We start from the raw sequence: 27,344 nt of genomic DNA on the forward strand, positions 1-27,344 counted from the left end.
TTCTGACCCTAATGCATAATTAAAAACATTCTACTCACCTTTCCTCCGCTCCCACGTGTCTTTTGTATCCACCGCACAGCCCGGCAGCTGACATCGGAGTGTGCGCCATTGTCTCGCGCGCTCCCTGTGGCAGCACGTCCGACGTCAGCTCACAGCCACTGCATGTGTCACAGTGCAGCGACCCGACGGGTCTCTGCAACACCATGCATGTCATCTGGGTCTGCGTCTTCAGTGAGGACGGAGATCTAGCAGAAGCAGGCATCTGTACCCCCGTGTTTGCTCGCGGCCATCATTGCTGCGGCCACAGTCATTGCACCTCTGTTTTTTTCTGTTGGTGAACCAATAGTCTTACCAATGTGTGTTCCCCTCACCCTGTGTTGTCTGAGTGGTGTTCTACCCGTGGGGATCGAGTGTGGGCGTTCAGTGAGATGAGCCCTGATTTTTGCTGGCTCTTGAAAAATAGCCGGGTCAGCAGAAAAGAGCACCCACTGACCCATGTGTCTCCATAGTGATGTCACTGACCAACACAGGAGCCGGAAGTGGCAGAGCAGCACCGCTCTCCTATTGATTTCAGTGGCAGTGAATCTGGTGCCTGCACTTCCTTCCCTGTCCACTTATGACTACCAAGAGTAAGAGTGAACAGATCCTACGTAGTTATGTATGATACACATACAGTTAGGTCCATATATATTAGGACAGAGACAACATTTTTCTAATTTTGGTTCTAGACATTACCACAATGAATTTTAAACAAAACAATTCAGACGCAGTTGAAGTTCAGACTTTCAGCTTTCATTTAAGGGTATCCACATTAAAATTGGATGAAGGGTTTAGGAGTTTCAACTCCTTAACATGGGCCACCCTGTTTTTAAAGGGACGAAAAGTAATTGGACAGATTAAATAAAATGTTCATTTCTAGTACTTGGTTGAAAACCCTTTGTTGGCAATGACTGCCTGAAGTCTTGAACTCATGGACATCACCAGACGCTGTTTCCTCCTTTTTGAAGCTCTGCCAGGCCTTCGCTGCGGTGGTTTTCAGTTGTTTGTTTGTGGGTCTTTGTCTGAAGTTTAGCCTTTAACAAGTGAAATGCATGCTCAATTGGGTTGAGATCAGGTGACTGACTTGGCCATTCAAGAATATTCCACTTCTTTGCTTTAATAAACTCCTGGGTTGCTTTGGCTTTGTTTGGGGTCATTGTCCATCTGTAGTATGAAACGACAACCAATCAGTTTGGCTGCATTTGGCTGGATCTGAGCACACAGTATGGCTCTGAATACCTCAGAATTCATTCGGCTGCTTCTGTCCTGTGTCACATCATCAATAAACACTAGTGACCCAGTGCCACTGGCAGCCATGCATGTCCAAGCCATCACACTGCCTCTGCCGTGTTTTACAGATGATGTGGTATGCTTTGGATCATGAGCTGTACCACGTCTTCGCCATACTTTTCTCTTTACATCATTCTGGTAGAAGTTGATCTTGGTTTCATCTGTCCAAAGAATGTTCTTCCAGAACTGTGCTGGCTTTTTTAGATGTTTTTTTAGCAAAGTCCAGTCTAGCCTCTTTATTCTTGATGCTTATGAGTGGCTTGCACCGTGCAGTGAACCCTCTGTATTTACTTTCATGCAGTCTTCTCTTTATGGTAGATTTGGATAGTGATATGCCTACCTCCTGGAGAGTGTTGTTCTCTTGGTTGGCTGTTGTGAAGGGGTTTCTCTTCACCATGGAGATTATTCTGCGATCATCCACCACTGTTGTCTTCCGTGGGCGTCCAGGTCTTTTTGCATTGATGCGTTCACCAGTGCTTTCTTTCTCAGGATGTACCAAACTGTAGATTTTGCCACTACTAATGTTGTAGCAATTTCTCGGATGGGTTTTTCCTGTTTTTGCAGCTTAAGGATGGCTTGTTTCACCTGCATGGAGAGCTCCTTTGACCGCTGTTTCCATCACAGCAAAACCTTACAAATGCAAGCACCACACCTCAAATCAACTCCAGGCCTTTTATCTGCTTGAGAATGACATAATGAAGGGATTGCCCACACCTGTCCATGAAATAGCCTTGGAGTCAATTGTCCAATTACTTTTGGTCCCTTTAAAAACAGGGTAGCACATGTTAAGGAGCTGAAACTCCTAAACCCTTCATCCAATTTTAATGTGGATACCCTCAAATGAAAGCTGAAAGTCTGAACTTCAACTACATCTGAATTGTTTTCTTTAAAATTCATTGTGGTAATGTCTAGAACCAAAATTAGAAAAATGTTGTCTCTGTCCAAATATATATGGACCTAACTGTATATCCACACATTACGATACCCCCACAGCACCAGCCACACACAGTATGATGCCCCCAAACACAGTACAATGCCCCACAAAGTATGATGCTCTACAGCCCGTCACACACAGTACGATGCCCCTACACACAGTACAAAGTCCCTACAAGGCTCGATGCCCCCACAGCCACACACGGTACGATGCAACTACAACGTAAGATGCCACCATCCGCCTCAGCCACAAACAGTACAATGCCCCCACAGCTCCCCAACATAATTTGATGGCCTCACACAGACAGTATGATGGTCATCACAGCCCCTCCACAGAGTCATGGCACCCATATACCCCCACAGAGAGTAATGATGGTCCTCATAGCCCTGCCCACACAAAGGACAGTGCTCACAGGTAGCCACACACGGTATGACTGTCCTCACAGCAACCCGCCCATGGTATAATGGTTCACATGGGCCCCTATATACAGTATAATCCTCCACAACACAGACAGTATTATGGTCACCACTTCCCCCCTAAATAGTATGAGCCTCCACATGCAGCCTCGTGTACAGTATGAGCCTCCACACATATACACAAAAGAAATCCTGTTCCCATTCTCTTAGTGCACTCACGTTCTGCACAGCAGACGCAATGTAGTGACATCACCTCGTCTGCTGTCACAGTTGCTTGTGCTGAATAGTGGAAGGAGCCAGTGGCTGCCTTCTCCTCCAATAGATTCCCACGGGCAGGGTTGCCTCCTCGGCCATATATTGGGATGAGGGTATTGTTGCCTCTTCCATCATATATTGGGACGCCGGTACGGTTGCCTCCTCAACCATATATTGGGACGCCGGTACGGTTGCCTCCTCAACCATATATTGGGACGCCCATACGGTTGCCTCCTCAACCATATATTGGGACGCCGGTACGGTTGCCTCCTCCACCAAATATTGGGACGCCAGTACGGTTGCCTCCTCCACCATACAGCTCTGGCAAAAATTAAGAGACCACCACATCAAAACCCTGTCATGGGCAGCTCATTCTCCATACCTGAACCCTATTGAAAACCTCTGGAATGTAATCAAGCGGATTATGGATAGTCACAAGCCATCAAACAAAGAACTGCTTAAATTTTTGTGCCAGGAGCAGTGTGAAACACTGGAGGAAAGTAAGTCAAGACACATGAAAGCTGTTTTTAAAAATCATGGTTATTCCACAAAATATTGATTTCTGAACTCTTCCTGAGTTAAAACATTAGTATTGTTGTTTCTAAATGATTATGAACTTGTTTGTTTTCTTTGCAATATTTGAGGTCTGAAAGCACTGTTTTTGTTTTATTTAATTGTGACCATTTCTCCTATTCAGAAAAAAAAACAAAAACAAGATTTATTGCTTGGAAATTCGGAGACATGTTGTCAGAAGTTTATAGACTAAAAGAACAATCTACATTTTACTCAAAAATATACCTATAGAGAGAAAAATCAGACAAACTGAACATTTGGAAGTGGTCTAAATTTTTTACCAGAGCTGTATATTGCAATGCCCGTAGGGTTGCCTCCTCCATCATATATTGGGATGCTTGTAGGGTTGCCTTCTCCACCATATTGTCATGCCACCTGTCACGCCGATCACCTGGGGGCGGGACCTCGGTCCCAACGTCACCTCTTCCGGAGCCGCGGTAGCTCCCGGGTGCGCACGCGCACCTCTCGTACCTAGTTCCATGTTTGCACCATGTTCTTTGTACGCATGCGCGCTCTCCTCAGCTCTGCCTCCGGGCCTGTCCTCACTATGGTATTGGAGGCCCTGACCCGGAAGTCCTAGTGATCATGTGCCATATCAAGCTACCTCTTCCTATGTGAGGTGCCTGATTATTGTTGTGCTTCCTGGCTTGGTCTGCCTTGTCCTTGCCTGGCTGTGCGCTGTATTCAGGTCTTCTGCCTTGTGCTCTGTTGTGCCTCCTGGCACGTGCTCCATTCCTGTATTCTGCCTTGTGCTCTGTTGTGCCTCCTGGCACACGCTGTTTCTGTATTCTGCCTTGTGCTCTGTTGTGCCTCCTGGCACACACTCTGTTTCTGTATTCTGCTCTATGCTCTGCCTTCTGGCACTCCATCTGCCTAGCCTTGCACTCTGGTGTGCTTCTCCACGCATGTTCAGTACTCTCCTTTGCTCGCACCCAGGCGTACTCTCGTGTACTCGCCTTGCACTATCCTGTATCTAGCGCATTCCCGTGTACACGTCTTGTATTATTCTGTACTCTCCGTGTCTCCATACACTCGTCCTGTACCCTGCGTTTCCCTGTGTCCACGCTTTGCACGTTCCTGTAGACACACTCACTAGTGTCTCCTGTGAGCCGGCCACCTGGTGCCAGCAGTTGTGGTATCTTACCCCCTTGGGCTTGCCACTGACACTCCCTGTATAGGGGGTGGTCCTCATTAGGTCAGCTCGCCCTGGGAGGGTGGTGCCACGACCCAGAGGATCCACTCCAGGAGTCGTCACACATATATTGGAACGCCCGTATGGTTGCCTCCTTTACCATATATTGGGACGTCCGTAGGGTTGCTTCCTCCACCATATATTGACACCAGTAGGGTTGCCTCCTCCTCTATATATTGGGACGCTGGTAGGATTGCCCCCTCCACCATATATTTGGATGCAGGTAGGATTGCCCCCTCCACCATATATTTGGATTCAGGTAGGGTTGCCTCCTCCACTGTATATTGGAACGCCAGTAGGGTTGCCCCCTCCACCATATATTGGGACACTGGTAGGGTTGCAAGACTTATTTTTTCTGGACAGCTTATTAAAAAAATCAGGCAGGGTAAAAAAAAAATGTTATGGACACATTGAAAAATCAAATTATTATGGCTGTAAAGGATACATATCTACAATCCATGATTCTGATGTGAAGACAATAGCTGCATTCGCTATAAATTGATGAGATTTAGTCAAAGTTATCTGCATAACCTTCTTCAGCTTTGAAAAAAAAAAAAAAAAAAAAATCAAGGACACCTTAAATTTTTTTTGCTGACCGGGCAAGAAAATTGCCATATTTTCACAGACAGTCATGGAATTTCTGGACAGTTAGTAACTTTGGTCGCCAAAAGGGCGACCACATGGTGCAGCCTGTTGGACATGGTGTTCAGTCCCTTTGGCTGCCTCAGTCCACGAGCCAGACAGGAACAGCCAGAGGGCCGGATGCCTGTGTGCTGCACTATGCCCAGGTCCAATGTATACTATGTACATAGATTTGAGTTACTGCAAATTATAACAGAAGGCAGGGTCAGTGCTCTCCACACGGGGCTCCACCGCGCAGCCCCACGCTCCCCTCCGCGCGGGGCTCCACCGCGCAGCCCCCACAGTCCTCTCCGCACTGGGCTCCACCGCGCAGCCCCACAGTCCTCTCCGCACTGGGCTCCACCGTGCAGCCCCACAGTCCTCTCCGCACTGGGCTCCACCGCGCAGCCCCACAGTCCTCTCCGCACTGGGCTCCACCGTGCAGCCCCACACTCCTCTCCGCACTGGGCTCCACCGCGCAGCCCCACAGTCCTCTCCGCACTGGGCTCCACCGCGCAGCCCCACACTCCTCTCCGCACTGGGCTCCACCGTGCAGCCCCACAGTCCTCTCCGCACTGGGCTCCACCGCGCAGCCCCACACTCCTCTCCGCACGGGGCTCCACCGCGCAGCCCCACACTCCTCTCCGCACGGGGCTCCACCGTGCAGCCCCACAGTCCTCTCCTCAGCATAACGCGCTTTCCTGACATCGGTTCTTCACTACTGACTGTAAAGGCCCCGCCCCTTCCGGTGACATCATTCCCTCAAAAAATCAACTCCATTCTGGTCGCTACTCTGTGTACACGGTAACACGGGGATCACTAGGAGCACAGCACGGAGCCGGTGACCCGGAGGTGAGAGCTGCGGTCCGCGCACTGTGCTCCTGCCTCCATTACACGCTCTGCTGGTGCAGTTGTAGCTTCTCAGACAATGGAGAAATGAGAATGTGGGGAAGCAGCCTGGTAGTTTGCAGTGGATTGTGCTATCACAATGGGTGCGGGGGGTTTTTTTGTGTTTTTGTATGGTTTTCCATGGGGCTTATCCAATCTAAAGTTATTCCTGTGATTATATTGGATTGGAGTCTTGTATTTCTCACAGTGCACAGGGAGCTCAGTGCCATGTCGCCCCCCTCCGTGCTGTCAGCGCCATGTCGCCCCCCTCCGTGCTGTCGGCGCCATGTCGCCCCCCTCCGTGCTGTCGGTGCCATGTCGCCCCCCTCCGTGCTGTCGGCGCCATGTCGCCCCCCCTCCGTGCTGTCGGCGCCATGTCGCCCCCCCTCCGTGCTGTCGGCGCCATGTCGCCCCCCCTCCGTGCTGTCGGCGCCATGTCGCCCCCCCTCCGTGCTGTCGGCGCCATGTCGCCCCCCCTCCGTGCTGTCGGCGCCATGTCGCCCCCCTCCGTGCTGTCGGCGCCATGTCGCTCCCCTCCGTGCTGTCGTCGCCATGTCGCTCCCCTCCGTGCTGTCGGCGCCATGTCGCTCCCCTCCGTGCTGTCGGCGCCATGTCGCTCCCCTCCGTGCTGTCGGCGCCATGTCGCTCCCCTCCGTGCTGTCGGCGCCATGTCGCTCCCCTCCGTGCTGTCGGCGCCATGTCGCTCCCCTCCGTGCTGTCGGCGCCATGTCGCTCCCCTCCGTGCTGTCGGCGCCATGTCGCTCCCCTCCGTGCTGTCGGCGCCATGTCGCTCCCCTCCGTGCTGTCGGCGCCATGTCGCTCCCCTCCGTGCTGTCGGCGCCATGTCGCTCCCCTCCGTGCTGTCGGCGCCATGTCGCTCCCCTCCGTGCTGTCGGCGCCATGTCGCTCCCCTCCGTGCTGTCGGCGCCATGTCGCCCCCCCTCCGTGCTGTCGGCGCCATGTCGCCCCCCTCCGTGCTGTCGGCGCCATGTCGCTCCCCTCCGTGCTGTCGACGCCATGTCGCTCCCCTCCGTGCTGTCGGCGCCATGTCGCCCCCCCCTCCGTGCTGTCGGCGCCATGTCGCCCCCCCTCCGTGCTGTCGGCGCCATGTCGCTCCCCTCCGTGCTGTCGGCGCCATGTCGCTCCCCTCCGTGCTGTCGGCGCCATGTCGCTCCCCTCCGTGCTGTCGGCGCCATGTCGCTCCCCTCCGTGCTGTCGGCGCCATGTCGCTCCCCTCCGTGCTGTCGGCGCCATGTCGCTCCCCTCCGTGCTGTCGGCGCCATGTCGCTCCCCTCCGTGCTGTCGGCGCCATGTCGCCCCCCCCTCCGTGCTGTCAGTATTGTACCTCTCCTTTCTGTAGCATTTCTTGATCTAAATGTTCAGCTCTGATAGAATAATAAAGCCTATACTCCCCTCCCGGGCCGGCGCTGTCAACGGGACTCTCGTGCGGTTATGACGCCTGACTCCAGCGCCCAATCGGAGCTGGCGTCACTGTCCCCGGCTTCACACAGATCGCACATGAAGAGGAATCTCAGGCTGCAGCTGCTCTGCGCCTGCCTCTTCCTGCTCAGTTCGACAGGAGGCGGGGAGAGAGACGCCAGCTCTGATTGGGTGCCAGGCCCACGCATTGCAACAACAGCACTGGAGCCCCAAGAGACCAAGTGCAGACACTGCGGGAATGGCACCGGCACGGGTGGGGTGTATAAGGCTGTGTTCACATGTAGCTTTTTTTGCGTTTTCGTGGCGGGTTTTTATGCGCGGAATCACTGTGAAAATGCAAAAAAATGCATCCTATGGGATTCCGCAATGCTGTGCTAATGATGCGGATTTTTCCACTGTGGAATCATAGCGGAAAAATCCGCAGTATGCTCGTTTTTTTTGTGGAATCGCCGAGATTCCGCCGCCATAGGATTGCATTGAAACGCTCATTTTTCGCATGTGGCTATGCCCACCATGTGTGAAGTGAGCGCTTCATGTGCGGATGGTACCCAGGGTCTGGAGGAGAAGAGACTCCTCCAGGCGCTGGGTACCATGATCCTGTAAAAAATAGAATAAAAATAAAAAATATTGTTGTTCTCACCCTCCGACTGCCTCCGGAGTCCTTCCCGCCTCTCACTATACTCCCGACATCTTCTGGTCCCAATAATGCTTTGTGCGAAGGTGACGTCATCTCAGGTCCTTCGCGCAAAGCATTACTGGGACCGGAAGATGCCGGGAGCGCCGCAGAGCAGATCGGGGGCCGTCGGAAGGTGAGAATAACATTTCTCCTACGCCTCATTGGGAGACACAAAGACAGTGGGTGTTATGCTGCTGGCCACTAGGAGGACACTAAGTAAACCAGAAAAAAAAAGTTAGCTCCTCCCCTGCAGTATACACCCTCTCACTGGCTGGGAATTCCCCAGTTCTTGCTTAGTGTCTGTAGGAGGCACTTGGGTCTGGTTTCAGACCCCACCGTTTTTATTTTATTTTTGAATTTTCTGTAAATTTTTATTTTTTAATTAACGGAGTGAAGGGGGCGACTGTTCCTTTCTACGGCCCGCTCTCCTCCGAACCAACAACAAGCAAGCACGTGGATTAACCCTTCACGTACACTTTCCTGCGACGAATGGGGCTGTATTCCTCTGACGATGGTTCCACGGATAGGGCAAGCGCTACAGGAGTGCATGGAGAAAGACCTGAACAGCGCTTTTTCGGATGCCCTGAATCAGCCCCAGAGCTCTCCGTCCGCCTGCCCGGAGGGAGGATCAATTGAGCAATATCCCCCTGTAAAACCTCCTCCAGCTCTGCTACATCTCCTGGAGGATGAGAAAGACCCCGGACAGAGACGACCTGACTGAGCACAGGAGTGGAGGTATGGGGTCGGGTCCTTGTCCCTGGGAGAAGCGCTGACTTAGCGTCAGCGACGGTACACTGGCGCCCGGTCGCGGCCCCACCCGGCGCTTACCGCGGGGAGGCCAGAAATTTAGCCCCGGCTTTTTCGGCCTCCTAGGCCTCAATTTAAATAGTGCCGTCCTCGATAGCGCCACCCCCGGCGCCTACCGCCGTTAGGCCAATAATTTAGTCCCCGGCTTTTCCGGCCTCCTAGGCCACAATTTGAATAGCGCCGCCCGCGCTAACGTCACCGCCCCCTCCTCTTGGCGCCTCTCATACTCAACGAGACGCACAATTCTAATCTCGGGGGCCATGTCTGTTACCTCTGCTGCAGTTAACCCTTTCAGGAGCAGCCGAATACCGGGTGACGCCACAGGGCCACCGTTTTTTTTCTCCCGGGATAACACAGGACCGTGGGTAAGCTGCATCTGCCCTCAGATTAAAGCTTATCCCCTTCCCGGCACATTCCCTGCAGGTGCAGTCAGACTCTGCCGTTATCCCTTTCTGGAGCGCTATGCCTCACTCTAAGGAGGCTAAAAGGGCTGCTAAGAAGCACACTGCCTTTTTTATACCGTGTGTACCACTTGCAGGTCGGCCTTACCCAGTGCACAAATTAATCCGTTATGCACAGACCGCGACCCGGCCTGCGCCCGAATTGCGCCCTGACCTGCGCTCCAACGCCCCTCGCAGCCGCTGCTGACGGGCCTCCTGCGTCTGGTACCCCTGAGTGGGTTGTGCCCCTGTCACGGTCGGTCGAGTCTCTGACCCAGGCTATATTCTTCCTCCGGGAGCACTGTCTCTGGAAAAGCGGACCCATGTCGCGTCCCCCAGTCGTGTTCGCGCCTCAGCATCAGCGACTCCTGTCTCTCTCTCGCCCTCTCCTGAGGTTCACAGCAAGCATGACTCTGAATTCGTATCTGTCGTGTCAGCCTTCAGAATCCCCCATCTCATCAAAAGTTGCTTGATTCTCTTATAGAATCAGTCAACAGGATTCTGAAGTTAGATGAGGAAAATATTCCCGCTCCAGCACTCCCTATCTCATTTAAGGAACAAGCGTGTGCGCTGGTTATTTACTAGCCGTCCAGTAAGATAGGGATCGGCCACATAAGTGGTTCACTGGGCAAAAGTTTACTCTGGCTAAATACCCTTTTGATCCAGACCTAATGAACGGTCGATTACAGATCCCTCCGGTGGACCCTCCTGTACCGCGTATTGCTTCTACAATTCTCCTATCTGTTTCTGAGGGTTCCTCAGTCAGAAACCCCTCCGATCGTCAAATTGACTACCCAGCGAACATGTAAATCCCCTAAAAACCAAATTTATTCAAAAATGCATTAAAAACACACCTATCCCAGTGAATCATTGGCGAATGCCACAAATGAAAAAAGAGACCTATTCTGGGATGCTTCACAGCCCTACATTAAGGCATTCTGATACCTTCCTGGCCGTGGAGGTTGGCACCCTAAAAGCACGGATTTTGGCGCCCCCACTCAACGAGGACTGTCCCTCACAAGACAGGAGGGAAAACAATAATCAGATAGTACAGAAATGAATATTCAAAATGCCCTAGGCTAAAGCAGGACCCCAGACAAATATAATAAATACATAAAAACTATAATACCTCCGCATCATGATCACCCGTGACCAACTGAATTGGCTACCCTGCCCTTTTCAATTTTTTGGAAACTTCAGGAGCGGCGTTTTTTTCCTTCCTTCGCGGCAGTTTAGGTCACTAAGGCATTTCCGCTTGGACAGAAGTCCTGATTACTTCCTTCCTGGGCACCAATCTTCCTCTGGAGACAACCACTGTTGCCAGCCAGAGGCTTCACACAGCGGACTTTGTAGTAGACGCTTCTTTTGATGCTGCCAATTGCGCCGCTCATGCGATCTCCATTAGAAGATCCCCAGGGCTCTGCGGCTGGTGGGCGCATGCCACATCTAAAAGATTGTTAACTTCTCTCCCCTTTTCCAGCTGGTCGTTTTTTTGAAGAGAGACTGGACCAGCTCATTTCTGATACTACCGGAGGGGAAAAAGTAAATTCCTTCCTCAACAAAGAGCTGTTCAGCCGTTTCGCAACCAACAGCCGACACATTTTCGATCTTCTCGCAACAATTCCGGTTGGTCCTCCTCTACCTTTTCTTTTGGATCAGGTCGGTCTCCGCGCGGAGACACAGGCTCCCAGATCTCATACAGACCTAACCGTTCTTGGAAACCCAGGCCTAGGGCTTCTGGATCTAGGGGAGCCAGATCTCATAGATCTACCCAATGACAAGTGGGTCAGGGAGCTGGTGTCCTCCGGATACAAGATAGAATTTTCATCTCCCCCCTCCAACTCTGTTTTTCCTTTCCTCTCCCCCCAAGAAAAAGACAAGAACCTTCCTTCGGGCTGTTCAGGCTCTGTTACGGGTTGGAGTCATCATTCCGGTCCCTCATCACGAAAGGTTCAGAGGATTATATTCAAACCTTTTAGTGTTTCCAAAAAAGGACGGGACGATGTCACCCATTCTGGATCTCAAACTGTTAAATCAGTTTGTCAAGGTACGGCGATTCCGAATGGAATTTCTCCGATCAGTTCTCGCTTCAATGGAAAAAGGAGAGTTCCTAGCATCTATTGACATCAAGGACGCTTACCTTCACATTCCGATCTGCCCCTCCCTCCAGCAGTTTCTGCATTTTGCAATTCACAAGGAACACTGCCAGTTCGTTGTCTTGCCCTTCGGACTCGCCACTGCCCCCAGGGTCTTTACCAAGGTCATGGCGGCTGTCATGGCTATTCTCCACTCTCGGGGAGTGGTGCTGTTACCGTATCCTGACGACCTGCTCATCAAGGGTCTGTCCCTTCCAGCCTGCGAGGAATCCATGGATTACAGTAAATAAACTTTCTCGCCTAGGGTGAAATATAAACTTTGAAAAGTCTTTCCCAAAACCGGCTCAGCAGATTTCCCTTTTAGGGATGATCTTAGACACTTCCCGTGGGTTGGTCATTCTCCCTCCAGGAGAGACCCAAGCCTTACAACAGGCAGCGCGACTGTTTTCTCACTCTATTTGTTTTGGGCATGACAGTTCTAGGACAGCAATGGAAGCAGTTCCATTTGCACAGTTCTACCTCTGTCCCTTACAACACGCGTTGCTGTTAGCTTAGGATAAGTACCCGTTCTCCCTGGACCGTTGGATCCCTCTGTCCCTGCGGGTCAGGCAATCCCTCAGGTGGTGGACACTGAGGTCCTCCCTGAATCAAGGGAGGTCTTTTCTCCCAGTAAGATGGTTGGTAGTAACCACCGAAGCAAGTCTCCTCAGCTGGGGAGCGGTCTTTCATCGCCACATGGAACAGGGTCATTGGTCAACCCGAGAGTCAGCCTCCCCATTAACATTTTGGAGATGCAAGGGATCAGTTTAGCTCTACGGAGTTTCCACCGTCTCCTCGCAGGCCTCATCAAGTTCCAATCCAACAACGCCACGGCTGTAGCATATATCAACCGCCAGGGAGGTACCCAGAGCAGGATGGCCGTGCACGAAGCGAATCACATCCTCCATTGGACCGAGCGTAGAAAATTGGCCGGCAGATTTTCTCAGTCGCCAAGGCATTGCCTCGGGAAAGTGGTCTCTTCATCCGGTAGTCTTTCATCAGATTTGTCATCGTTGGGGGACTCCGGATGTGGATCTCATGGCCTCAAGACTAAACAACAAGGTTCCTCTGTTCATTTCCCGATCGCGTGATACATGCGCCATCGGAGTGAACGCCCTAGTTCTGCCATGGCACCGGTTCCGGCTCCCGTACATCTTCCCTCCTCTTACCTTGCTTGCAAGGGTCATTAAGAAGATCAGAGCAGAGGCAGTACCAGTGATCCTTGTCGCGCCAGATTGGCATGGTATGCAGAACTAATACAACTAGTTGCCGACGTCCCCTGGCAACTTCCAGATTGCATGGATCTACAATCGCAGGGCCCGATTTACCACCAGAAGTCCAGGGCCCTGTCTTTCCGCAGCGATTCCACACGTGTGCACATAGCCTAAGTGTTATTATTTAATGGAGGCAATCAAGGGGTATGAGAAGAATTGTTCAAGTAGTGGACAACTTCTTTAATGTCTTTCCTTAATATGTGCCAGCGGGCCTCAAAATCCAGGGACAGAGCAGGATCTGTCGCGGTGGGCTGGCTTTTACACAAATTTTTCTTTTTCATAAAGAAAAAAGTAAAATAAATTCTTTGTTTTTACGTGTGTTACTATTTACTTACAGTAGGGGTTTTATACATTGTTTTAGTTCTAGGTTATATTTGTTAATGGCCACAGTGTGCTCAGCAGCCTGGGTGATACTGGCTACTTTGTGGTTTCTGTGAGAAAAACGAAGCCCCACATACCGTAAACACCGACGTGTGAACGCGGCCTGGTGAGGGTAGGTTCAAACGTCCAATTTCTCCACATCTGAGACAACCGGCCCGATTATTCTGATCAGTTTTTCTTCTATGTGGAAAGAAAAAAAGTTTCTACACCCTCTCCATTCTGTTAGTCTGTGAAAATCTGACCCCACTCGGATGTCATGTGAGCTCTGGCAGATTTTTTATTCTTTTTTTTTTTTTGTAACGGACCCATAGACTTGTATTGCCGATTTTTGATCTAACCCTCGTGTGAGAGATCTCACAGGGGAAGAGGGGCGTCGACTTCACTCACCTCGGGGGGAGGGGAGAGGAGGACCCAGCAGAGGTCGGCTCTCTGGCGCCATCACTTGCCTCAGGTCAGTCATGGAACTGCACCAAGGGCAAATAGTCGCCGGGAAGTCTTCCCTTATAGGTGCGAGTTAGTGAGGCTGTCCCAGTAAGGGGGGATATATATTACTAGTCCAGGCTGGATATATACAGTATATATATACCTCCCGGCCGTCATTGCCAGAGTTCCTCACTAAAACAGTGCGGTATGCCACCACCAGTTTCTTGTTCGACATAAGCCCCATCTGACAACAGAATTATATCGGGTCAGAAACCAACCGAGCATGAGGACGTGGGGATTTGTGAATCGTGATAAAAGAGCAGCCCAAGATTAATTTTATATTTAATCCCCCGAAAAGGCACACTAAAAATATATAGGTATATATTTACAAGAGCAATATACAGGTATACAGTCAGGAGTGTAGTAGGATAGGGTATAGATAGGTTGCAGTTACCGTGTTATGTAGAAGTGACCACAGGGAGGCGCTGATGGATCACAGGTCCAAATCTTAGTTACAGGCTTTCCTGGCTGCGTCAGCTAACGTATCCTCCGGCCATTAGAAAACTAAGCTCAAAAGGAGGAGCTGTCTCTTGTCTCCTAGGCTGCTCCGCTCCCACGCTTTATGCCCACCCCTGGGCTTCTGCAGCCTCTCTCCTCCCATATCTGAAAGTGTGATTTTCTGTCCAGAACTGTGGAGGCTTATAACTTTGCACCCGAAGCTCTGAGTGGGTCGGTGGTTCCGCTGGATTTTATCTGCGCATAGTGACTAAATATATCTACCATATGTACTTCCTGTTAGCTACGCTTTATAACTCCTTTAATGCAGGGTTCTGGAGGTGGCTAAATAATGTGGTGTGGGGAAAGGAATGCTGATTCCGTTAATGTGCTCGGCTAGGCTCAGAGATATTGCATTCTGTTATTATAGGTCATTTTCCAGATTCAATACCTCAGAGCCTGCTGTGACTTGTTGTACGCGCTGTCTCCATGTACTTGAATCAGTTTGCCTGTAGCTGCAGGAGAGGTCACATCCTGGTGCTGATTGGTGGTCACCGCGCTTCAGAGTTTCTTACTAGCTCTTTTAATTAAAGATAAACATTGCATAACTTTTTATGACCTTGGGGAATGGTAAGGTGGGGGCACATTCCAGGAGGGACATATCCGTTGTCCCTCACACCTCCGGTTCAAAACCCGGACCTGGCTCCAATTTTTTTCTACGCACCATTCGTTCCGAGGAAAAAAATCAGATACGTGCACAGCCCCACAGAATATCATAGGTACGATTGCTGTCCGTGAAAACTACAGACCGCACTCGTCCAAGAAAATTGATTTGTGTGCGCTCTTATACTAACAGGACCCTTTTTTTTTTTTTTTTTTAACTTCACTTCGTTTTTCCCCTTACATTAGAGGGGTTTCCCATCCTTATAGGTGAATATTGTCGGATAGTGTGTGTTTCACAATTTACTGCTTATTAAAATTTGCAGCCATTAATGAGATATTAAGTTTTCTGGTTACAACTCCTTGGAGACCGACCACCGCTGCTGTGTAGCTTGTAAATGCTGTTCTGAAGCCGGACGGAATTAGGAAGTAACAGCGCGTTCTGGAGAACTTGGCCAGCTTCAAAAGTCTGCTCACAAGCTCAATAGAAAAGACTGTTCAAAAAACAGCTCTATATACACTTAGCCAGACTTAAGGAGTTTGTAGAGACGTTTTTTTCCCTACATCTTTAAAGCATAACCGTCATTTTAGTTTTTATTTCATAAATGAATAGTACACATGGAAATAAGCAGCTTTGTAATCTATCTGATCAGAGAGATCTGCTATTTTCTCTGCCAAAATTGATCAGTCATTATCAAAATCCTCAGTTCCCAGGTAAATTCTGTAGGGACAGATTTTTCAGTTAGTGAGATAGGAAATAAAAGCTGCTACTGATAAAATTAATATTACTACACCTACTACTAATCTTATCACCTTCCCCCAGTACGAAATGTAGCATAGTTCTTCTGATTAGCTATGTCACTTACCCCATGTGCAGAGCAATGCAGTAGCTTATCTATCCATGGGTACGACCACTAACATCTAACTGTCACTATATGGGTATGCGCACACGTTGCAGATTTGCCTGCAGAATTTTCTTCACAGAATCTGCATCTCTTGCCCAAAAATGCAGGTAAAAATCAGCGCGTTTTTTATGCGGATTTGAAGCGTTTTTGTAATCTATATAAAGATCTACACTGTATTATTTAACAAAACAAAAAGCGTTGTGATGTCATTTTTGTCCAACCTCTTATTTTGTATACTCCATTACACACACAGAGAGATTGATCTATAGATAGATATATAATAGCAAGGCTGATGTTTATTAATGAACAATATGTTTAATTTTGAAAAAAGAAAAAGAATGGCATGGGCTTCCACGCAATTTTCTGCGCCAGAGAGGGAGAACCGACGACTGGGGGCTGATATTCATAGCTTAGGAAGGGACCATGGTTATTCTCCCCCCCCCCCCCCGGCTACAAACATCTAGCCCCAGCCGCCCCAGAAATGGCGCATCTCTAAGATGCGCCAATTCCGGCACTTAGCCTCTCTCTTCCCCAGTGGCGTAACTACAAAGTAATGGGGCCCCCCAATTCCAAAATACACGCGCGGCTCCGCTCCGTACGCCTGGAACACGCGCGGCTCCGCTCCGTACGCCTGGTACACGCGCAGCTCCGCTCCGTACGCCTGGTACACGCGCAGCTCCGCTCCGTACGCCTGGTACACACGCGGCTCCACTCCGTACGCCTGGTACACACGCGGCTCCGTAATATATCCACACTGTAGTGTAAACCCCTCCTGACCCCACACAGAAAACTTACCCTCATCCAGGACCATGACAACCAGCACAGCAGAGTCCTGCATACATGGAGGCCCCTGATCATGTTACCCCTGACTCCTCCCCTCCTGTGACCTCATCACAGCTCCTGTGCACACAGAAAGGAACACAGCCAAGGACGTCATTGCAGGCTGTGCGGGACTGTGGTGGGTCTAGCTGGGAGGGCGAGGATGGGGTGCATGGGGGGCGTGGCGGCTCAGTGCAGGAAGAATAGTGTCCCGGGCGGGTCAAAAACGGGACTGTCCCACAAGAATCGGGACAGTTGGGAGATATCATGGTCTGACCTGCCGGGCCCCTCACTCCCCCCGGGCCCGGTCGCAGTGGCGTCTGCTGCGACCGTGATAGTTACGCCCCTGCTCTTCCCATTGCCTTGTAGCAGTGGCATATGGGGTAATAAGGGGTGAATGTCACCTTTGTATTGTAAGGTGAAATCAAGCACAGTTAGTAATGGAGAGGCAACAATTAGACGCCTATCCATTACTAATCCTATAGTTGTTAAGGGTTAAAAAAAAGACACACAGCCAGAATAAAGACTTTTAATCAAATAAAACACTACACAGTTTGGCCATATTTATTAGATGCCTAATCCATGCGACGCCCTCCATCTCCTGGAAAAAAAAATAAACAAACAAATACTCCCTGTTCCGACGCAGTCCATTTAATAATGAGTGTCCCATGACGATCTCCCCTGTAGAACAGTGACATCGGGTGATGTCTGTGCTCTACAGGGCGTCCAATGATGCACTGACAGGAGACAATGGCCCCTGCAGTGCATCACTGAAGAGGTTACCTGGGTTCAGTTCTTTACAGCAATGCTGCGTGAGAGTTAGGGTTACGGAACCTCTTTCCCGGCGGCGGAAGGATACATCGTGGAGGATTACCTTTGTCAGTTCATCATGGGAGCCCCTGTTCTACATGGGAGATCGTCGAGGGACACTCGTTATTAACTGGACTACAGCGGAAAGGTATGTATGGGTTTGTTAATTACTTTATTTTTGGTTACAGGAGATTGAGGGCTTCGGAGACTAGGTTGTTGGTGAGTATGTACTGTTATATGTTGTATGTACTGTCTAATGTATGTGTATATGTACTGTATGTTCTGTATGTTTGTTTTTTTTTACACTTGATATGCATTGTCTGATGGGACTACTTTCCCATCATCGGCAATGCAGTAGTCCCATCAGACAATGGCTGCTTACACAGCAGACCCTCGCACACACAGGGACACACAGACACGCACATAGCTCCGCCCACACACTTCCCTCCTCCCGATCTGCAGCGTTTCTCGCACCCATATCCGCAGCAATTCCGCAGATCTTTTTTACATCTGCGGTTTTGCTGCGAATGTGCCTGACTCAATGGAAGTCAATGGGTGCAGAAACGCTGAAGATCCGCAAAAAGAATTGACATGCTACGGAAAAAACCGCTGCGCTTCACAGATTTTTCTGCAGCATGTGCACAACAAATCCCCATTTCCCATAGATCAACATTGGCTGTGCACTACACTGCGGATTTGATGTGAATCCGTGCGGCCAAAAACGCTGCGGATCCGCAACGTGTGCACACAGCCTGTGAGTTAGTTGTTAGGTATCTATGGATATGATCAATAAACTACTTCAATGCTCTGCACATGGAGTGATATAGCAAATCAGAAGAACTATGCTACTTTTCTTATTGCAGATATTTGCTAACTAGCTTTTTTGCAGGTCTGAACCGTAAATTTGTCGCTATCACAAGCGATTTTACAGCACAGATTTGTTCTTATGCAGATTTGTAGACCAGATAAAGTACATTGCCATAATACAGTAATAATTTCCATTTTCTCCTCAGCTACAATGGAAAACTACGAGGTGCTGAGCGTTATTGGAGAAGGGTCATTTGGTCGAGCTCTTCTAGTCTGCGACCTTAAGAATGCTGATAAGTATGTAATGAAAGAAATAAGACTTCCTAAGGTGAGAGTATAATATCATTATTAACATTACTCCATGCGTCACTGCTGTGGACGGCGCCATGGGGCAGAGTATGAGCGGAAGGAGCGCACCAGAGCCTGGACCACTAACCATATAATGATGGATACGTTGTAGGCAAATTGTGGGGGGAAAAATAGGGGCAATAAAGCTCACGTATATACAGTGGGGCAAAAAAGTATTTAGTCAGTCAGCAATAGTGCAAGTTCCACCACTTAAAAAGATGAGATGCGTCTAATTTACATCATAGGTAGACCTCAACTATGGGAGACAAACTGAGAAAAAAAAATCCAGAAAATCACATTGTCTGTTTGTTTGTTTTTTTCATTTTATTTGCATATTATGGTGGAAAATAAGTATTTGGTCAGAAACAAAATTTCATCTCAATACTTTGTGATATATCCTTTGTTGGCAATGACAGAGGTCAAACGTTTTCTGTAAGTCTTCACAAGGTTGCCACTCACTGTTGTTGGTATGTTGGCCCATTCCTCCATGCAGATCTCCTCTAGAGCAGTGATGTTTTTGGCTTTTCGCTTGGCAACACGGACTTTCAACTCCCTCCAAAGGTTTTCTATAGGGTTGAGATCTGGAGACTGGCTAGGCCACTCCAGGACCTTGAAATGCTTCTTACGAAGCCACTCCTTCGTTGCCCTGGCGGTGTGCTTTGGATCATTGTCATGTTGAAAGACCCAGCCACGTTTCATCTTCAATGCCCTTGCTGATGGAAGGAGGTTTGCACTCAAAATCTCACGATACATGGCCCCATTCATTCTTTCATGTACCCGGATCAGTCGTCCTGGCCCCTTTGCAGAGAAACAGCCCCAAAGCGTGATGTTTCCACCACCATGCTTTACAGTAGGTATGGTGTTTGATGGATGCAACTCAGTATTCTTTTTCCTCCAAACACGACAAGTTGTGTTTCTACCAAACAGTTCCAGTTTGGTTTCATCAGACCATAGGACATTCTCCCAAAACTCCTCTGGATCATCCAAATGCTCTCTAGCAAACTTCAGACGGGCCCGGACATGTACAGGCTTAAGCAGTGGGACACGTCTGGCACTGCAGGATCTGAGTCCATGGTGGCGTAGTGTGTTACTTATGGTAGGCCTTGTTACATTGGTCCCAGCTCTCTGCAGTTCATTCACTAGGTCCCCCCGCGTGGTTCTGGGATTTTTGCTCACCGTTCTTGTGATCATTCTGACCCCACGGGGTGGGATTTTGCGTGGAGCACCAGATCGAGGGAGATTATCAGTGGTCTTGTATGTCTTCCATTTTCTAATTATTGCTCCCACAGTTGATTTCTTCAATCCAAGCTGGTTGGCTATTGCAGATTCAGTCTTCCCAGCCTGGTGCAGGGCTACAATTTTGTTTCTGGTGTCCTTTGACAGCTCTTTGGTCTTCACCATAGTGGAGTTTGGAGTCAGACTGTTTGAGGGTGTGCACAGGTGTCTTTTTATACTGATAACAAGTTTAAACAGGTGCCATTACTACAGGTAATGAGTGGAGGAAAGAGGAGACTCTTAAAGAAGAAGTTACAGGTCTGTGAGAGCCAGAAATCTTGATTGCTTGTTTCTGACCAAATACTTATTTTCCACCATAATATGCAAATAAAATGAAAAAAAAACAGACAATGTGATTTTCTGGATTTTTTTTTCTCAGTTTGTCTCCCATAGTTGAGGTCTACCTATGATGTAAATTACAGACGCCTCATCTTTTTAAGTGGTGGAACTTGCACTATTGCTGACTGACTAAATACTTTTTTGCCCCACTGTATGTGAGGTCTGCAGCGGCTCCCCAGCCATGATACCACTCTGTCCAGCCAGGATCTGCAGAACTATGTCTCCTAAAACCGCATGCACACAAGATGGAAAACCTGAGGATTTTACCTGTGGATTTACGCCAGATTCATTCACACATCCATTTTTCACCGAACATGTGCCCATTATAGTCTATGAGCAGATACGTGTCCATGTGTTTTTGAAAACCGAGGCCCTTAAGACTGGCATTCCAGCCTCAATGACGGGCGCGTAGGAATAAGACGTACCTAATTAATTTAGAGGCGCACAGCATTTAATGAATTTGGCGCTCCTCATCAGTGGCGTGTGCCTTGACAGAAATGTTATGACAATCAGGGACTGGAATAACATTTCTGGTATTGGGAATTTCGCCACTTTTAATGACTGTGTTGAACAGGTGTGCTACACCCCCAACCAGCTTTGGATCCTCCCCAGCTTTGTCCATTGTGGCCAAAAATTGCAAAATTTACAATGTTTGAAGGAGTTTAACTCCAGTATTGTGTCGTGAACCCCATGATGGCTCGGGGCACGAGTTTCTGCAAGAGAAAAGAGATGTCAGCCTCTGATTCCAAAGTCAACCTTTGATTCCAATCATGGATTAATCGTCCATTTGAATCAGTGAGTCTGTGAAAAAGCTGAGAGCACGTGAAAGTCATTTGTCCCATCTTTTTTATTGTTTAGTTGGTAGGGGCAGCTTGGAATTTTCATTCATTTTCTTTTTTTTTTAATTTATCATAACTTTTATTCGCCTACGAGCAAAGCAGATGCCCCACTGATGGTAAAAATGGAGCCACAGACCAAAAATGGATGAAATTCAGAACCAGCTCGCTGCTAGAAACAGTCTGTGTTCTTTTTTCTCCTTCATACTCAAAAAAAAAAATAAAAAAATAATAATGTACATTTGAATGAGGCCTATTACTGGCTTCATACACCAGAGTTTCATGTCCTGTGTACAAGCCACGATTTCTGGTCTCATGACCTCAATTAAACAGGTTTATATATAGTTGTGCTCAAAAGTTTACATACCCTGACAGAATTTTTTGCTTTCTTGGCTTTTTTACAGAGAATATGAATGATAACATAAAAAATTTTCTCCGCTCATTGCTAGTGGTTGGCTGAAGCCTTTTATTGTCAAACTAGTGTGTTTTCTCTTTTTAACTCATAATGACAACCCAAAACATCGAAATGACCCTGATCAAAAGTTTACATATCCCATTTCTTAATACCATGTATTGCACCCTCGAACATCAATGACAGCTTGAAGTTTGTTTTTTGTGCTAGTTGTGGATGAGGTTCTTTGTTTTCTCAGATGGTAAAGCTGACCACTCTTCTTGACAAAAATCCTCCAGTTCCTGTAAATTCCTGGGCCGTCTAGTATGAACTGCGCACTTGAGATCTCCCCAGAGTGGCTCAATGATATTGAGGTCAGGAGACTGAGATGGCCACTCCAGTACCTTCACTTTGTTCTGCTGTAGCCAATGACAGGTCGACTTGACCTTGTATTTTGGATCGTTGTCATGTTGGAACGTCCAAGTACCTACCATGCGCAGCTTCCAGGCTAATGATTGCAAATTTGCCTCCAGTATTTGCTGATAACATACTGCATTCCTCTTTCCTTCAACTTTAACCAAGTTTCCTGTGCCTTTGTAGCTCACACATCCCTATAACATCAGCGATCCACCTCCATGCTTTACAGTAGGAATGATGTTCCTTTCATCATAGGCCTTGTTGACCTCTCTCCAAATGTAACATTCATGGTTGTGGCCAAAAAGTTGTTTTTGTCTCATCACTCCAAATTACCTTGTTCCAGAAGTTTTGAGGTTTGTCTCTGTGCTGTTTTGTGTATTGTAGGCAAGATACTTTGTGGCATTTGCGCAGTAATGGCTTTCTTCTGGTGTCTCGACCATACAGCCTATTTTTCTTCAAGTGCCTCCTTATTGTGCATCTTGAAACAGGCACACCGCTAGTTTTCAGAGTCCAGTATTTCAGCTGATGTTTGTGGTTTTTTCCAGGGCTGTGGAGTCGGAGTCGGAGTTAGTTTTGGTCTGAGTCGGTAGAAATGTACCGACTCCAGCTTTAAAAAAAAAATGTATTAATATTTCATAATTGAACTTTCATATGAATTTTATAAATGTTACTCAAATATATATGTTCTATCAAACTATGAACAACAGTGATAAGCAGTTCTGCTGGAGATAGAGACATTTCTTACTTCTTGTGTGTCACTGTTCTCCACTGCCCTTATCTAATCTTATACTTGGTTAACCTCATGCTGCCCCAACCCCCCTACTTACAATGTATGAAACTGAAAGTGAAAATGTGTTGCAAATTCTTAGTAGTAAAGCTCCTCCTCTAGACTAGATCATACTAGGTGTGCGTCTTCCAAGAATCTCACAGCTGCCTGCTACTCAGAAGAGGAAGACTGTAAGAAGTATTATCCTTTCAACAAACTTTGCATCAGTTAACTGTGAGTACATGAGGAATAATAACAGTATTACTGACCACTATATCAGTTGTACGACCTGGCAATAATTTTGTACAATTGTTTTTAGGAAAAACAATTGTCATTTGGATTGTGAATGCAGAATTAAAAACCTGAGAATGTCAAAGAAGCATCACATTAAATCAGCTGTATTTGAACATTTCACCATCACTCAAGATAGAAAACATTATGTCTGTCAGTGTATGACAAATGATCCAGACGAAAACAAATGCTGTGAAGCCAAGATGAATGCATATTCAGGCAAAGATAAAAATGCTCCTACCAGAGCTTCTAATCTAAAGAGACATTTACAGCGCTTTCATCCAGAAGTACTGAAAGCAGTGGAGGAGAGACTGCATCCAAACCAATGAACCAGTGCCCAGCTCTTCCAGCCAAACAAAGGAGCAGAGAACTTTGCAGCCATCAGTTGCAAGATATTTTGTCAGTGACAAAGTTACTGTGACAATGACAGTAGATACATTTAAAAAACATCATAGAGCTTGTTGTAAAGGATAGTGTGCCTATTTCATTATTTTCACGACCAGCTTTTATGTGTCTGAATGGGGAAATGGCCCGCAAGCTTGGTGTTTCTCTGGAGAGAGAGAGTAGTAGAAAATTAGTTATCGAAGAAGCTTTTAAACAAAAGGAAGAACTTAAAAAAACTCTCAAGGGACGCTTTCTGTTTCTTAAAATGGATGCCTGCACACGTCACAGAGTGAGCTATTTTGCCATCAATGTCCGATTTGTTTGTGACAAAAATGAAACAGTTACCAAGACATAGGCAGTAAAAGACACCAAAGCTCATCACACCAGTGAGTTTCTCCAGGTCTTGGTGGAAAAGGTTCTGCAAGACTATGAACTTAAAAAAGAGCAAGTTCTTTCTGTCGTAACTGACAATGCTTCAAATATGATAAGTACTATTAAGCTAATGAATGAGAGTAATGATGGTGACCAGCAGCTAGAAGAACATTCTGGGTCCACAGACACAGAAATGTTTGAAATAGAGGAACACAGTATTGTAACCGAGGAGCAAACTGAAGTTGCTTCAGATGAACAGCAACATGATAGTTTAGATGATCTTGTTGAAACTGTGTCAATATGTTCTTTCATTCATCACATGCGCTGTGTTGTGCATACGCTACAGCTGGCTATAAGAGACAGTCTGCAAGAAGGACATGCTGCTGCACTGATTGGCAAGGTGAGAAAATTGGCTACTGTTGCCAGAACCCCTAAAGTTGACTCAATTTTGAAGAGATGTGCTGGAAAAGGGGCAATTATTGATCAAGCCACACGATGGGGCAGTACTTACTTAATGATTCAGCGCTTGGTTGAACTGAAAACCTTTCTTGTAGACATGGCTAACCCTCAACTGACGCTAAATGAAAGTCAGTGGAATCATGTGACTGAGCTGGAAAAATTGCTAGAGCACCCATTTACAGTGACTAAAAAATTACAAGCAGAGGACTTAACTCCAGGTATTTTCTTAAAGGAGTGGAAGAACCTGATGTTTCGCCTGTCCCAAAGAGGAGGGTTAATTGCAAGTTGCATTGCTACATCAATGAAACGGAGAGAGGAGCTACTATTACAAAATAACATTCTTTTGGCAGCTGTTTATGTAGACCCAATGCATCGGATTCTTCTAGATGATCAACAGCTAAGTAAAGGAAAAGAAGCTCTGTTTGAAATAGCAGTAAGGATGAAAGGGTTGCAGAACAGTCAGGAGGAACAAGAAGAATTTGGTCGTCCTGCCACATCTTCACCCTCATCATCAACTGATGAAGAATTTAATTTCGAAAAATATTTGGATCACAAGGACCGTGCAAAGCGTTCCTGCATAGAAGAAGAGTCATCCCCATCAAGGAACACAGCCAGTACATTTCAGCAGAATTTTTCATGTGCACTAAAAGAAATTGAGAAATTTGACCGTTCGTCAAAAATAACAGTGCAACAAGCGATTCCTCTGTATCCTGACATTGTCAGAGATGTTGCCCGAGTGGTTACTGCTTTGCCACCAACACAAGTTAGTGTAGAGAGGTTGTTCTCTGCTCTCAAAATAATTAGATCAGATTTGAGGGCATCCATGAAGGAGGATCTGACAGAGGCAATACTTTTTCTGAGGACAAATTTATAGATTTCTTCTTATTAACTGCATAAAAGTGTTTATTGCATATTTACTTACAGTTTAGAAAAGTTTATAAAAGTTATTTGCTATATTCTAATTGTATTCTAATGTAGTTTTTGCTCTAATTGGTCTGATTACTTATATCATGGTGAGAAACTGAATAAGCACGATGGTTAATATTTTACAACAGTAAGTTTGTTGTTATGAATTGGCCATTTATGAAGGAGCCGGAGTCGGAGCCTGATAAAATCCAGGAGTCGGAGTCGCAACTGTGGCCTACCGACTCCACAGCCCTGGTTTTTTCTTTGCATCCCGAACAATTTTCCTGGCAGCTGTGGATGACATTTTTGTTGGTCTACCTGATCGTGGTTTTGTTTTTATAGAGCCCCTGATTTTCCATTTGATAATCACAGTTTGAACGCTGCTGACTGGCATTATCAATTCCTTGGATATCTTTTTGTATCCCTTTCCTGTTTCATACAGTTCAACTACCGTTTCCCGTAGATCCGTTGACAATTCTTTTGCTTTCCCCATGACTCACAATCCAGAAACGTCAGTGGCTGGGCGAAAGATGCAAAACTCTGTCTGGATCCCAGAAACTCACCCTGCTTGTAATCGGTGTTGGTGCATAAAATCTAACAGGTCACAGGTGAGGGTGTTACCTTTAGTAGCCATTCAAACCCATTTGTGTCAACTTCTGTGCATGTTATCAGGCCAAAATCACCAGGGTATGTTAACTTTTGATCAGGGTCATTTGGATGTTTTGGGTTATTATTATGATTTAAAAAGAGAAAGCACAGTAGTTTGACTATAAATGGTTTCACCCAACAACCAATCATGAGTGGAGAAAAAGTTTTGGTGTTATCATTCATATTCTCTGAAAAAAGGTCAAGAAAGCAAAAATTCTGCCGGGGTATGTAAACTTTTGAGCACAACTGTATGTCAATGACTCCGAGTTGGGGTCAGGAGACCAGTGTCTGATCCGGAAACCTTAGTCCGTGAATGGACCATGAAGCTGTGTTTTGATGAAACAATAGCAGCAAAATGAAACAAAACTTGTTGTCACTTCAGACCTTAATCCACCATTAGGTATACAAATGCAGAAAAATCCTGTCTGCCGGCCAGAAATATAATCCTTCCTAAATGGTTTCGGGCACATGTCTTTATTACTCTGTCGCCTCATTGGGGGACACAGAACCATGGGTGTTATGCTGCTGTCCACTAGGAGGCGACACTATGCATAATCTGAAAAAGATTAACTTTGGCTCCTCCTCTGCAGTATACACCCCTGGACGGCGTCAGCCTTCTCCAGTTTTTGCTTAGTGTCGCATAGGAGACACACCTAAAGATTTTTTCCCTTTTTTTATTTTTTTCCCTTTATTTACTGACGGATTACAGATGAAGAAAAGTGGGTCTCCTGCGAGACCCCCGACATGGCTCCTTCCTCGGCCCCTATTATAGGGTGCCCGGTTGAAGTCGAAGTGGCTATTCCCCATGTCGCTCCTTCCCCAGTCCCTCGGTTACTGGTTCGAAGTCGAGATCCCCCTCCTTCCCCAACCTCTTTGGGGTCTGGGTTGAGGTCGAGGCGAGGATGAAGACCCCTGATGGTGACAGACGCACCCTCCTTAATCCCTCTCTGGGGGGCATTAAGTTGAGACGCCACAGGTACGGTCGATATAAGGCAGCATTCTGCAGCTTAAACAGCCGGGGACCCCAGCCTCGCTGCGGGCTCCTGTTGGGGCCGGGGAACAGTGCAGACAGACATGGCACAACAGAGACAGGGCTCCCTGCGCCCCTGTCTCTGCGGCAGCACCGGCTCCATAGCCCCTCAGGGGGACCCCCCATACGGACACCGCTATCGCTGCTGGCCCACCGCTACTCTGTCTCTCAATCCGGGGGGGTCTGGTTCAGATCCGACCCCCTCCCGGACATCTGCGCCGGCCTGGAGCCCTCCTGGGCATCAGGCTTCTAATTTTAGACCGTGGCTTCGGCCTAGCTGAAGCCGCCGCCTTCTCCCCGCCCCGCCCCCCCGGATGACGATTTTGACACTCTATAGTGTAATAGAAGGGGCGGATCGAGGCAGAAAGGGCGTGTTTTTACATAGCCCTGCGCGCCCTTTTCAGCTCTCCGCCGCCGCCTTCTCCTCCTCAGCATCCCGGTGGCCATCTTTGCTGCAAGCCATCTCTGACAGGACACCCACAGCAACGTCAGCAGTCTCTGGGGGGCACAGGACTGTGATTTGTCGGCGCTGGACCTAGGGGCACACTGGTGGGGTAAGATCACAGCTGGGTTCTCTTTACTCGGCTGTGAATCCATATTAC

The 27,344-nt window shown here is 47.8% G+C and overlaps 1 protein-coding gene across 2 annotated transcripts in view; it reads left to right on the forward strand.

Annotated features, from left to right (window-relative positions):
• Positions 1–6,014: 6,014 nt before the first annotated feature.
• NEK3 (NIMA related kinase 3) overlaps positions 6,015–27,344 on the forward strand; it is a 69,712-nt gene continuing 48,382 nt past the window's right edge. For both annotated transcript variants that reach the window (XM_073583300.1, XM_073583301.1), the window contains exons 1-2: positions 6,015–6,172; positions 18,487–18,608. In XM_073583300.1, coding sequence (XP_073439401.1) covers positions 18,492–18,608 — 117 coding nt within the window. In that variant the 5' untranslated portion in view covers positions 6,015–6,172; positions 18,487–18,491. The remainder of the gene's footprint in view (positions 6,173–18,486; positions 18,609–27,344) is intronic.

Source organism: Dendrobates tinctorius, unplaced genomic scaffold (assembly GCF_039654945.1).
Source record: "Dendrobates tinctorius isolate UK_male_01 unplaced genomic scaffold, ASM3965494v1 ptg000075l, whole genome shotgun sequence".
Lineage (NCBI taxonomy): Eukaryota > Metazoa > Chordata > Amphibia > Anura > Dendrobatidae > Dendrobates > Dendrobates tinctorius.